General features: G+C 44.3%; 1 protein-coding gene across 1 annotated transcript in view; it reads right to left on the reverse strand.

The window, feature by feature from the left end:
* LRP4 (LDL receptor related protein 4) overlaps nt 1-14,416 on the reverse strand; it is a gene marked incomplete at its 5' end in the record, with an annotated part of 80,125 nt that overhangs the window by 10,602 nt on the left and 55,107 nt on the right. Inside the window, 18 exons of the mRNA XM_084207056.1 lie at nt 332-472; nt 1,150-1,281; nt 1,527-1,716; nt 2,075-2,276; nt 3,065-3,170; nt 3,794-3,875; nt 4,480-4,688; nt 5,395-5,520; nt 6,078-6,254; nt 7,066-7,283; nt 7,622-7,778; nt 8,037-8,267; nt 9,302-9,427; nt 9,592-9,726; nt 10,176-10,301; nt 12,541-12,666; nt 12,797-12,916; nt 13,261-13,389. Of these exons, the coding sequence (XP_084063182.1) occupies nt 332-472; nt 1,150-1,281; nt 1,527-1,716; nt 2,075-2,276; nt 3,065-3,170; nt 3,794-3,875; nt 4,480-4,688; nt 5,395-5,520; nt 6,078-6,254; nt 7,066-7,283; nt 7,622-7,778; nt 8,037-8,267; nt 9,302-9,427; nt 9,592-9,726; nt 10,176-10,301; nt 12,541-12,666; nt 12,797-12,916; nt 13,261-13,389 (2,733 nt within the window). The remainder of the gene's footprint in view (nt 1-331; nt 473-1,149; nt 1,282-1,526; nt 1,717-2,074; nt 2,277-3,064; nt 3,171-3,793; nt 3,876-4,479; nt 4,689-5,394; nt 5,521-6,077; nt 6,255-7,065; nt 7,284-7,621; nt 7,779-8,036; nt 8,268-9,301; nt 9,428-9,591; nt 9,727-10,175; nt 10,302-12,540; nt 12,667-12,796; nt 12,917-13,260; nt 13,390-14,416) is intronic.

Genomic DNA, 14,416 nt, shown 5'->3' on the forward strand with positions numbered 1-14,416 from the left:
AGATGTTTACTATAAACAAGCAACCAGCATCTCAGCTCTACTGTTGTAAAAGGCCTCAGCAACAGGAACTTTCTTAAATCCAAAATGCACCGGGACCCCACTCAATATTGCAGGCAGTTTTTTTTCATATAGTCTGGGTTTTCTGCTTTCCTGGAAGGATATTCCTCTCCTCACTGGAAACAAATTATCAGTAGCACATACAAGGAAAATAAAAACCTACCCAAATCCACAGCCCACTGTAAGATCTGTGGCTGGGTCTTTACTCAGGCATTTAGATAGGAAGTAACTTGTTGCCTTTCAAACACAGTCAGATACAGTAAGAAGTTCAGACCTTCATGAGGATCCACTCCAATTGCAATGGTGTTCTTCATGGTGACATTGACTGAGACAACAACATCTGCAAAGTAGGGGATATCCAGAGAGACCATCCGGATGTCAGTCCTTCTGGCAAAGATCAGAAAGCTGGTCATTCCTGCAGAGTGGACAATGGACGGATATTAGTGAGGAACAAGTTCAGTCAACTGTAGGCATCATTTATCAAGTATTCTAGAGTTTACAACCACTTCAGTGGAAAAGGGAAAGTGTCTCAGACAGATCTTGGCTTATGGACAGTCTGTGTACAAAAGGATCACTTTTTTGAGCATCACTTAATGCTTCTTTACATCCAAGTTGAAAGGCATAACACTCAAAGAAGAGTTACTTCTGCTAATATGTGTGGGAAATTAAAATTAGGATTAACTTTTTTTCTGGTAGGGAGGAAAAGTGGATGTACTACGGCCTGAAGCCAAGTGCCTTCTACTGTCCACAGAAGAGGGTCCACAGAAGGAGTATATACAGACCTATTAAAGAATACACTACCTTGTAATTTAAGAATTCACCTCCATATTGGGGCAAAAGTATGGGAAAAAATGTGACATTTGGTTTACTTGGCCAACATAATTTCAAGAAAAATGTCTCCTTCATTAATCCATTTATCAGTAAGTTTCTTCACAGTAATTCCCACTCAAATTGAAGGTACAGACCCCAAATAGGTTTTTCAAGGCATAAAGCAGGTGAGCACATAAAAGTGAAATTTTTTCTCTAACACGGCAGAGGCAAAATGTAGCTCTGATACAAAACTGTAATGAGGATTCTACAGAGAACACTCACCAGAGGAGCAGGTCTTGCCATCAGATTGCAGATTGATCCCTGTAGGGCAAGTACAGCTGTAGCCTTTTGGAAGAGGTGCCAAAAGGCACAGGTGACTACAGCCTCCATTGTTAACTTCACATGCTGTACGTACTACAGAAAAAAGGATGAGAAATCCATGAGCCAGTAGCACTGGCACAAAAAAGAGATGCAGCAGGTATAGAGACACATTGTAGAATGCCCTCAAATACCAAGAGTTAATTCTCACGCTCTCATTCTCCACACAGACACATAAGACAATGAGGGCTGACAGGTCAGCTGCTTGCAGAAAAGACGTGCCAGACAGCAGAGCCTGAGCAAGCTCTCAGCTCAGTGGGGCTTGGGTGTGAGCTCTGTACCTGGTGGCCTGTGCCGGTGGAAAACATGAATATCCATAAGATTCTCCAGATTGTCCTGCAGTGTTTCCCGAGACTGCCCAGTTCTCCTATCTGCGCTCTGGATGCTTTTGGCCTGCCAGTCTGTCCAGTAGATTCTCTCGCCATAAAGAGTAAGTCCAAACGGGTGAGGCAGATTGTTTCCAATCAGCACCTGCTCAGATTACCCCCATCACCCAAAGAAAAATATTATATTATACAAATTAAAATATTTTAAAAATGTATTTTTTATATAGATGCATTAGTGACTATGAAGTGCCTAAGGAGAAGAGGCTTCCCTTGCTCCCTCTCAACATCATAACATACAATCACAGCAAAAAGAGAATAATGAGGGAACCTTGGCCCTCAAACTTCCCTCACACAATTTCAAATTGAAAAGGAGTTATTTTCTCTCCGTGAAAGCCACTATGTTCTTTGATTTGTAAATTTTCCTTTCCAGTGGAAAGAGGCAGGAACCATCATCACTTTGTGTTCAGACTCCCAGACCTGCTCCTCAAAGATGGCTTCCTTACCTTCCTGTGGCTTCCATCCAGACTGGCATACTCAATGGTCTTCATGCCTGCGTCTGCCCAGTACAAGCGCTGTGACTCGTAGTCAATGGCCAAGCCATTGGGCCATGTCAGGTTGGAGGAAATGATCACCAAGCGGTTTGAGGCATCCATCCCAGCACGTTCAATTTTTGGGTTAGCTCCCCAGTCAGTCCAGTACATGAACCTAGGAAGAAGCCCAGATAGAAGTGAATGCCCACACTTTTTCACTGCCAGAGAAGCAAGCGAGTCTGGTGCCTTCAGGCTCTAGCAGGAAGAAGCATTAAAGAATTAGTGTACTCGTGTCCAGCCTTGGGTTCTTGTAATGTACCTAAGACCATACTCAAATTTATATACCTTCTACTGCCCATGGGCTGGACTAATTACAACGTGTAGGAAAAAAATTCAAGAAAATAGGTCAAAGTCTAAAAATTAACTGATTATTTAGCAATGTACACCACTAGCCCTTTACACTCTTGCTGCATTTGTCTTCCAGTAATCCACTCAAGGAAAGAATAGTGCTCTTTCATTCAACGCTCCTAAAGCAATGGCTAGCGAGCTTTTTCCTACTCACCCTATCCCCTTCAAACCTTCAAAAGGTCTGAGAACATCCTTCTGACTGAAACTCAAGTCAATAAGCAGGGAGCTTGAACACAAATTCACAGAGAAATAGAAAATATCTAAATGGCCCCATTCTCAACATTTTGGTACCACATCTTTAGTTATTACATGCCCAGGATAAACAAATGAAAACACCAGCCAGTTCCTGCCAGCTCCACAGCACAACAGGCAATTACCTCTGCTTATCTTGTTCTATTAGCACCTAAAATCACGTCTCTAGTTTCAGTCACTAGCAGGTTGTAGAACAATGGCACCAATGAGAAAGAAAATTGTACAAAACCAAAGAACCAGAAAGTCTTTAGACTTTGGACATGCAAGAATTGTTATGTCATCCCAGAAGAAAGACTCTCTTACCCTCCAACAGGGTCCACCACAATATCTCTAGGTCTGTCTAGGTTTTCCCATATTAGAACAGTTCTCATGGTCCCATCTGTATTGGACACCTCTATCCGATCTGTTCCTACAAAAGTCGAGAGAGAAAATAACAGAGATGAAATTGGAATTGGAAGAGGTAAGGCAAAAAAACCTCCATACAACAATGCATTTTTCCCCTATATCCATCTGTGTTCTTAGCTGGAAGATAGGTAAGAACTCTGGCTTAAAGTGTCACTTTGCTTCCTCTAAAGTCACCTTGGTGGCTGTCACTGATATGGAGTCCTGTATATAATCCACCTCTTACCTAAGCCCCCATGCCATGAGAGCATAGCTAGAAAAGAATAATCTTCCTTACATCTCTCTTAACAATGACTCCCCAGCAGGGAACATGCTTCAAGTATAACCTGCTGCACCCCAAGATACACTGTTGGAAGATACATAAATGCACACAATCACAAGCTCGCCAGCAAGACAACAGTGATGAATATTTTTGTAGAATTAATACTGGGGATATTGCAAGGAGAATTAAACTAAGGGTTGTGCCTCAATTCCCACTCAGTTAGAAGCACATGACATGAAACTCCATCTTTCTGCTACACAGAAATTAGACAAATTTGGAATGAAACAGACAGAACTACCCAGCTGATTTTCAGTTTTCATGACTAATAAGGAAGACAGAAGTCTATGTAAGGCAGAGGATCCCAGTACCTGCATCAGTCCAGTATAGTTTGTTGGTGACCCAGTCAATTGCAAGTCCAGCTGGACTTTCCAGGCTGGTGTCCACCACAACCTAAATGAAAACATAAAGAAAAAATCCTTAGTGAAATTAGGGAGAAAGTACTTGTTCAACGCACTACCTATTCACAATGTTATCTTTCAAAAGGCAAAAGCCTGAGCAGAGCAATGCCATACAAGAGAGAACATTAAGGACTTCGAAGTTCAAATAAGGATTTTATTTGGACAAACTACTACTTTTTTGGTGCCTGTACAAACTGCAAATCCAAACTTTGAACTCTCTTTGCCTCATTTATAGCACCATCAGCCTAGAAGTGTGTGCAGAAACCATTTCCAAAGAGCATGATTCTCGCTCCAAACATAGAACATAACAGAGGATTTAATACTTCTTCCTTTCAGATTCTAGGGCTACAACAAAGGGATTGAACAAAGCCCACAAATCACCACGCTTCACATCTCCATTCAAGCCTCTCCATACACCCAATTGTTTATGAAATGTGCAGTGATCTCATTAGTTTGTCAGAACCAGGCAAACTAATGAACACAAGATCCACCATGAACTGCAGCGCCTTAAAAAGCCAGTGTATCCCAGTGGCTTCAAATGTGATGCTCAAGGAGTCTCCTGGCCAGATGACCTCCACACACAGTGAACACTGTACCTCCTGGTTCGATCCATCCCATTTTGCTCGGCTGATTGAGTCAGTGCTAACATCTGTCCAGTAGACATAGTCATCCTTTGAGTCCCAATCTAGAGCCACAGCACTGCGAACATCAGCAAGGGGGATGACATCATCTGACAGGTCATCTGTGTCAAAGCTGATCCGACGGATGTCCATCCTTCGGGCAAAAAGCAGGAACTTGTCAAGACCTGATCAAAGGTCGAAAGGTCTTCTTTTAATTTCTCTAAGTTCAACATAAAGTGATATACAGACAATTCCCTGCTACATCCACAACCTTAACTACCTACATCATCTCTCACTGGCCTTTGGTCTTTTTTTTTACTAGAAGCAAAATACCACTGGGAGAGGATGGGCAAGGGGGGGTCAGAGTGGTTGTAAGCTCTCTCCTGGGGTGTAACCTATGCTGAGGGAACAAGGGCAACCATATTCTTCCAAGGATGGCACAGACATCCCTCCAAAACAAACAGGTATTTTAAAATAGCTCTTGAGAATCTGGGAAATAGCTGGTCAAATTCTTTCACATAGTTGCAAACTAAGAGAAATGTGGCAATGATGAGGACTGAATTTTTTGTTCATCACTGACACAATCATTATGAGAATTTTAGAAAAACAATCAGCTGTGCCAGGTAGCATGGTCCCAACTGCAGCCCTGAAATAAGGACAAAGGGTGGAATTTGTCTGCATCCCCACCCATGAAGCCTCATGAGGGCAGTCAGAATACAGAACAGGGGAACGCATCAAAAAGGTGAAGCATCCTCTGGCAGGACCCTTAATACTTCTACCTCAGTCTGTGCAGCTGCATTTCCTCGGAAGCAAGTACTGCTGATGCTTAGTCCCACTGCTAGCCCTCCGCCACCCACTGAACATCTGAGCACGTGGTCCCACCTCACTTACTCTGGGCACAGGCATGGCTGCTGGTCTTGCGGAAGCCCGTGGGGCAGGCGCAGGTGTAATCCTTGCTGCTCGGCAGGCAGAGGTGAGTGCAGCCTCCGTTGTTGTCCCCACAATGGTTTCTCCCTGCTCAAGTAGCCAAAGACAAGAGCAAACACACATAAAGCAAAGAGTAGAGAAATGAGCAAAAACACTAGTTGAGGTGTCAAGACCACATGGACATAACTTCCTGACCCAGAAGCTAATTGAAAATAAGGAAATATATAAACTAAAGCGCTAACTCAATTTTTAGGGCTCAATTTTAAAACGAACATTTAACTCAATGCACTTCGAGAGCAGATAATGGCAACTGAAGAGGAGTAAGGAAGATGTCAGTCATTACAACGTCCACTTGGGATTTTTCCCGTCCCAAAACTTCTCTTGTGTAAACAAGCCCCCAGGCATTTCCTACTGAAAGGCGTCCACCCCCGGTGTCAGCAGGGGGAGCTGCGGTAACACCCAACTCTGAGGTACCAGCCGAGCGACCTCAACACGAGGGCGGTTGAGCAAGGTCTGCCACAGCCCCGGGCACAGGCGGGGGTGTGTCCACATGCTGGGTTCAGGATGTCATCTCCCAGCTTTACAGGGAGTGGGTGGCCCCAAGTCTTCTACTGGCTCAAATGAGTTTCTACCCTCTCTGCAGTTACCTGCTGGCTGACGCTGAGGATGCAGCGTGTGGATGTCCATAGGGAAGTGGAGTTTGTTGCGGATGATCTCCTGGTTCTTGCCTGTGAATTTGTTGGCACTGTTGATGCTCTTGGTGTGCCAGTCTGTCCAGTACAGACTGTCCTCAAACACAGTGATAGCAAATGGGTGTGGGAGCCCTGCAATAGACATCAGATACAGGAATATGATCACGTCTAACATGACTCAGGCTAGCAGGGAGACAAGGGAGTGCTCTATTCACTGCCCCTTAGGCTTCACCACACTCAACCTGCTCAAATACACTTTACACCAATTTACCATACAATTCCTCTCTGCTGTCCTATAATCATACATAGAACATTAGGGGGCTGGAATGGACTTCAAAGATCATCTAGTCCCAATCCCCCCACCATAGGCAGGAAGGGACACCTCCCACTAGACCAGGTTGCTCAAGGCTTTATCCAACCTGGCTTTGAACAGTGCCAGGGCTGGGGCATTCACAACCTCCCTGGGCAACCTGTTCCACCACTTCACCATCCTCATAAATGAAAAATGTCTTCCTAATACCTAACCTGAATTTCCCCTCTTTTAATTTGTATCCAGTACTCCTTGTCCTAACACTACAGTTCTTGATGAAGAGTCCCTTTCCTGCTTCCTGGCAGGTTCTCTTCAGATACTGGAAGGTTGCAATGAGGTCTCCATACAACCTCCTCCTCTCAAGGCTGAACAGCCCCAACTTTCCTCCCAGCCTTTGTACGGGAGTGCACCAATCCTCTTATCAACTTTGTGGCCCTCCTCTAGACTTCCTCCAACAGTTCCATGTTCTTCTTATGTTTGGAGCCCCAGAGATGGATGCAGCAATCCAGGTGGAGTCTCACAAGAGCAGACAAGCACAGATGCAGGAGCCAGTGTCTCCAACTCAGATCAGCACTGCGCTACTCTGCGGTCTTTATTGCAGAAAGCACTCCCTGGAGAAAGCCTGTTACTTACCTTGGCTAATAACAGCCTTTCTATTGCGTCCATCCAGGTCAGCCCTCTCAATGACGTGATGTTTGGCATCCACCCAGTACATTCGATGTCCTGCATAGTCGATGGTCAGTCCATTGGGCCAGAAGAGGTGTGTATCCGCAATGATGCGCCGATTAGAGCCATCCATGTTGGAATACTCAATGCGGGGAGTGTTGCCCCAGTCGGTCCAGTAGATAGTACTGAGGAGACAGGGAGAGACAGCTAGAAAACTTGTGGCTCACATACTGCACCCAGCATCACTCCCTATCAGGGCAGAGCAACATCAGTCCTGTGACCTTGAGCGTGAGACTGGGTCACAGCCATGGGAGAAGTGAAAAGTAACACCCAGCCTGCTGAAAGTTGAAGGGCCCAGAGCAGAATTAATGCTCTGAAGGGTCCCAATATCCCCAAACTGTCAGCGCCAACTCGAGTCTTGAGGTAGCCTTTGCAACCAAGAATGGGGTTTTATGTTCAACAAAAAGCACATACATGGAGACCTCACTGGGGTTTCCCCCTGGTTTCCCATATTTTCACTCACCCCTCCATAGGATGTAGGGCAATTGCTCGGGGCTTCTCCAGGTTCTGCCACAAAAGCACTTTCCTGTGAGTGCCATCCAAGTTTGCTACCTCAATTCGAGATGTCCCAGAGTCTGTCCAGTATAGTTTGTCATGGATCCAATCAATAGCAAGTCCACCTACGTACAAGACAGAATTAAGCACAGAACGAAACCATGGATCTGCACAGAAGAATAGTTCCCTTTCTCAGTTCACCTCAGAAGAAGCCCAGTTTCTTCTCCTGCCAGCCAAGACTAACTCCAGGGCGACACTCACCTAACACCCATTCCATCCAACCCATAGGCTTCCTCAGGGAGATGCACTTTGTTCTGAATGCTGGGTCCCCACTTTCCTCCACTCACCCACCCTACACCGTTGCCTTTTTTGCAGTAACGCACCTGGGCTCTCCAGCCCTGTGGAAACCACCTCTTCCACATTGCTACCATTCAGGTTGGCCCTCATGATGCGATCGAGCGTGACATCAGACCAGAACACCAGCTCCTTGCTGTGGTGGAAATCAAGGGCAATGGCATTTTCCAGGTTGTTCAGGAGCAGCGTATACTCAGAGCGATGAGGCAACACTTGTCGGATATCAATTCGATTGGCAAAGAGCAGCACAGGCTCTGGCCCTAAAAATATACAGGAAGACAGCATTGGAGTATTTGACAGCATTTGACTGGGTCCTGCCTACCATTCCCTCTGCACCAAGTCCCAGAACAGAGTTTTGCAGTACTGGCAGCAGAAATCAACCCCTTCAAGTGCAAAACACTTCAGAGAGCTGGTTTTACATCCTCTATATACAGTCCTAACTCAAAGATGAGCAGTTTTAAACCTTCTGGCAAACATTAACTCTGCAAGAAGCAATCATTCCAGGTCCTATCTAAGCCTACCTCCTCTCAGCCTCTGAAACCATATCACTGGACAGCCGCTTGACAGCTGGACTAGAGTTTCTTTTTCCTATATGCATTTCCTAGCCATGCAAACACACATGCTCTACTACACCTGCTAGTACAGACAGGACACAGTTGAAATCTGCCTCAGCCAGATATAAACTCAGCAGGTATTTCCAATGCAAAAACCATCCCCAAAATATCAACATCCTTTATGGATATCACTAGGGGAATTCCTAATGAAATGTAGTCTTTAATTGATATTTCTAATTCCTCAGCTCTTACATAAGAGTAGGAATAAAGTTAAAGAAGTGTATAGATATCTTAAAAAAACCCAGCAGATCTCCATACAGCAGCCATTCACAGCATTCAGGATTGGTGAACAGAATCAAGGGTCAAACCATGAGGAGTTGTGATACAACCCCGCTCACTGGAAAAGGCTAAGACACTTCCTGAATAGAGACAGAAAGCTTGTCTTGTCCCAGGTTCTGAGTCACAGGGAATGACAAAGGACTAGGAAGAAAAGGCAAGGGCCATCTCCCTGGCAGGGAAAGGAAACTGTGTAGTACCTCTCACCACGGTCAAAATCACACAAAATTTTCACATTTATCAACAGCGTGGGCATATCTAACACAAATCCAAGTACCTCCTTTCCTTCACATGTTTGTTTGGTGAACAGCACAATGCTGCCAGTGAAGCACTAAAGACATCATTATGAGAACGGGACCACCAGACACACACCAGCTGTACTGTTGGATTGAACTCCCCTTTACCTAGAGCTTTGCAGCTACGTTTGTCAGGTCGCAGCTCGTAGCCTTGCTCACACCAGCACTGAAAGCCTCCTTCACTGTTGGTACAGCCTTGGCTGCAGTAGCCTTCCTCAGCACATTCATTCACATCTGCATGTTACAGAGAAAGCCAGCATTAGATAGATCATCAACAAACCCAAAAATCTCACTGATAGATTGCATCTGCTTTCATACTCTGATTTTCACCCTATCATAGCTACTAATTTCAAACATACCAAAGCAGCAGGGAGAAGGCTACTGCTCCAAAAACCCACCTTGGCACGATCGGCCATCTTCCAGGAGCCTGTAACCTGTGTGGCAAGTGCACTGCACCATCCCTCGTACCATCTGGCATTTCTGAGCACAGCCACCATTGTTGACATTGCAATTCTCCTCCCCTGTTCTTGGACCTGCGGAAGAAACATGTGAAGATAACTGTGCAGAAACCACAAGGCAGCTGCTCTTGCCTTCAGCTGTTAGGCAGCAGTCACCCTTCAAAGCAGGCTGAACAAGAGGGGGAGGACACAAGCTGTGCTGGAAGCTTCCGCTTTGCAGCCAGATCTCTCTTCTGCAGGCCACAAGTGAACAGGACAAGAGAGCTCAGATCAACATGTTTTTAGGATTCAGTGTCTCTGCAGACAAATGGTGATATCTGAGATTGTAAACTTTTCCCCATTATTCCTTGTGTGCAGTCCTTAATTGGCAAAACCAACAAGGTTTTTTTCCTCAATCTTTAACTCACTCCCATTATCACGGCTCAGACTTTCTTTCCTACACACATCCTTCAGTAACACCAGATAGACTCCCACACATTAATGGGCCTCCATTTATGTCTAAGACTGAACTTGGGAGGACTTACGGCAGTTTTGATGTGGGATCTCATCACTGCCATCTCCACAATCATTTGCTCCATTGCACAGCTTCCTCTGGCCAATACAACGCCCATTCCCACACAGGAACTGGTCTGGGGCACACTGAGGGGTGCCTGCAATAGAAGAAGGGGAAAGTAGCACATCACAGCTTAGTGATGGAACAGCAGTCATGGTGAAGAAAAGAACACAGAACATTTTCCAAGATTTATTACAAACTTTTCATATAAGCACAAATACATTACTTCCTCTTCCTTTGAATTCAGCTCATCTAGCAGTCCTTACTGCTCTGCATACTTTTATGCTGATTTGGAGGTCTGCAAACTCTCTGCCAGTCTGAGTCCACTGTTGCTTTACTGTGAAGTTCATCTGACTAGTTTTTCCTAGAGTGACTGGAAGGTCCTAGCTTAGCTCCCTTTGGTTTCAGAATCCACAACTCTACTCAGCATGTGCAAAGGAGGAATCAGCTCCTCACTTCAATAATCTGATCTGTCACACCAGCAGAGCTATGGATCTTAAGCCTGCCTAGGAAGGAACATCTTGTCTAGCCCTAGCTGTACTTTGATGGACTTGGAATGAGATTTACATGCATCCCTGAAATCTGAGCTCAGGCAACAGGATTTCACATGACCTACACGCTTCAACTTCTGCTGTTGGCAAGGAGACGGTACAGAATTCTTGTAAGCAAAGTAATACTGTTTGTAGGGACTTAGCCAATCTGATTGTTTCTTTAGCAGTAATTGCCCTGTCCTGTTGCCTCTTACTTCTTGAGCTAACTTGATTAGCAGTTCCTAAATCATCACCGTCTGATAATCTTACAAAGATAATAGGACAATACAGTTACCAGCAGAGAAACAATCAGATTGGCAGACTGCCTGTAAACAGTGTGGAAAAGGGTAGTCGTGAGATTAACAAGTACAGTTAAGAACTACAGACACACCAAGTAGGAACACAAAACCAGACAACAGGCAGATTCACTTTTCAGAGTACAGGAATACTGTATATGAAGGATTCTGAAACTTGGACTTCATTTGTCATATCGAAAACATAAAGATCCTTACACCAGCTGATTGCCCAGTATTTTAGGAATCTTCTCTGTGGCCAATAAAAATGTATCTCTGCTCTAAAGCCAAGAGGATTTTAACTCTTGCTACAGACATCAGGACACCCCATCCTGTCGCTTAGATGAGCGAGTACACTTCCTGGAAAAATTAGTTTAATTTTCACAATAGATCTAACGTAGAACTGCACAATTAACCTTACAGTAACTGCACCTTGTGTTTCGTTTGATATGGAGAGTGAATTTCAACGGCTCTGGAAGTTTGACCTGGCTTCTTTCAGTACCTCTAAATACCTTTGTTATCAGGCTGAGGAAACAGGGTTACCAGCTTGTCTTTAAGTACAATTGCTTTTTCCAGGATCACCCCACTGATGCTCACATCTGACTAATTGAGAGCAGCTGCTTTCAAATGACTACTAAGTGTGCCTCTCCAGGTCCTCCGAGCTCAGCTGTCCTCATAGAGCAGCCAGTCTCCACTCCTCAACAGCCCCAAAACAAGAGGTACAGTTTCACAAATCCATTCTGTCACCCCTAAAACCACTATTCAGAATACACTGATGCAGAAGGATCAGTACACATAGCTGGGCTCTACTCACTAGGATGAATTCATGGATCAGCACACTCTAGTCCTCATCAAAACCTATAGGCATCCTGAAGACTTTAAGGAAAAGAGAAGATTCTAGACATTCCTTGCATCCTACCATAACACTAGGGTGTGTTAAAACCCTCCTGCTCCCCATAACCACTATCACACAAAGGAATAACAATATGTGAAATGAATTCTAGAAAGAGTAACTCCTGAGCAAATATCTAAGGGGGAAGCTGACACCCTTAATCCTCTAAAACAAAGGTTTTGTTATTCTCTTCCACTAAATGTCCTTCTTGGTTCCACTGTCTGCTAGAATTGTTCAGCAACTTCACAATGCAACAGGAAAGCTATCCAGAACTACTTAGAAGGCATAAGTTAGTATAGCCCATGTGACAAAGGTAGTAACTTGGTACATTACTGACGTTTCCAAGTCTGAATGGAATAGTCCCAGAGCTCTGTGGTAATTCACATTTTAAGGACAAAACAGGAAGATACTTGACCAGAAAACACCTTTACCTAAGTTAGTGTAAGCACACAGACCTGCACAGTTTGGCAAGCATATAAGACAGCCTACAGACCCCATTCTCTGGGAACGACAGAAACTCTAGGCTGAAGTCCCTGAAGCAATACAAAAGAGACTTTACTACCTACTACCATCAGGATGGAAACTTAATTAGCTATTAAACAGCAAGGCAGCAGGTCAAACCTGTGTTCTCACAGTTCTCCTCATCACTGTTGTCAGAGCAGTCATCTTCCCCATCACAACGCCAGGACAGACGGACACAGCGTCCTGACTTGCAGCGGAACTGGTCAGCTGTGCACATAGATGTAGCTGAGGGCCCAAAAAAGGAACATCAGATGAGCAAGAAGGATCAGAAGAGACCCAATTCCAAAGCTAACTGTCCCAAACACTCTTTTGCATCCACAGAAACAGAATGTTTCCACCAGTTCCCAGCACGTACTGCAGTTCCTCTCATCTGACTGGTCATCACAGTCGAAGTCCCCATCACACCTCCAGCCAGCATTAATGCACAAGCCACTGTTGCACATGAACTCTCCAGAGCGACAAGGCTGGTGAGATGCTGCAGAGATGATAAAACACAGAAAGAGCAAACTCAGACTAATGTAACAATCCCAAAGCTCCTCAGTTTCACCCTTACCCCCCATTATTAAGGAACTTGGTCCTGAGTAGATTTCTTCTGGAAACTATAGTAATTCTTGTAAGCAGAAGTGTACTAACTACACAGTTCTCATCACTACTCTAACTTTCCAGAGTTAAACAAAACTCCTAATAATGAAGGAGCCAGCTCATCTGTGAACAATTAGATTGCCATCTACATTGTAACCCTTTCTCCAGCCAAGGCAAAATGCATTTAGGTTTGCAACTCTGATTCTTGGACAAGGACATCACCCTGTGTTAACTTACAGCAGTCAGATTCATCAGACCAGTCCCCACAGTCATCATCACCATCACAGTGGTAGATGTCCAAGATGCAGCGTCCATATGCACACTGGAACTCCTCCAAGCTGCAGGTGGCAGCTGGAACATCTGATGCTAACAAGGGAATCAAAATAAAAATATGTGAGGTGACAAGGCACAGTCTAGTTTAGAGGCAACCTTCTCAGCCCCATAATGGATTGGCAAGTATTCATTGCTGCTTATCTCTGCATGATTTGTATACAGAGAGGAATGATGGTTTTGCTTCACTGAAAAGCAGGTTAAACTCATATGTAAAGACTCACGTGGACGATCCAGTAAATACAATTTTAAAAAAAGTTACATAGGATATTAGGCTATAAACATGGAACTTTTCAAAAGCCATTAAATTCTAGAGAAGCAAAAAGATATGAAGGAAGAATTGATGAGAAAGCCTCCAAATGGATCCAAGAGCATCACTTTCCATCTTATGCTTGAAGCACTATGTCTTAGTACCAAAAACGTGTTTAAATTGTTGAATAAATCTGAAAAAAGGTAGCTAGAAAAACAGAAAAATAAAGAAACCTTAGGGATAGCTCCATATTAAGGACTGCAGCATATCAGAATGCAAGGTTAAACTAGGGAATGATTCCTTTAGAATTTTAACAAAAATAAGCACTTAAAGACCAAAGGAAGCAAGCAAGCAGCAGGGTGTCCAGGCCAGCACCTGACCTTTGAGGATTTCCCCCTCCCTTTCCTCTCAAGCTCTGGCCAAAACAACCATGCCTATTCAGTAAGGAGCACTGCCAGAGAGATGACCCTGGGCAAAGCCAAATAAACTAATGCTCAAGGATTTGCCTACTGCTCTCTGTTCAACAGTACACTAAGTGGGAAGGCATGAAAAATATTTTGAGTCCCACACAACAGAATCTGACACCTCTTCTCATACTATTTGGAGAATGCACTGTATGTTTCAGATATACAAGTCTCCCAACTGAGGAGTTCTGAATATAAATCTATTAAACAAAAAGGAAAAGACAGACTGTAAAAGAAAGAGTAGTCTAGGAAGTGAACTACACCTGCCTGTTCAACTTGAAGAAATGGGCACAGCCTGAAGGCATGAGCTAAGAGCTTCAATTCAGTGAGCATCAGTGGTTGGATATGA

The sequence above is a fragment of the Fringilla coelebs genome (assembly GCF_963513975.1).
Source record: "Fringilla coelebs genome assembly, chromosome: 6".
Classification (NCBI taxonomy): Eukaryota; Metazoa; Chordata; class Aves; order Passeriformes; family Fringillidae; genus Fringilla; species Fringilla coelebs.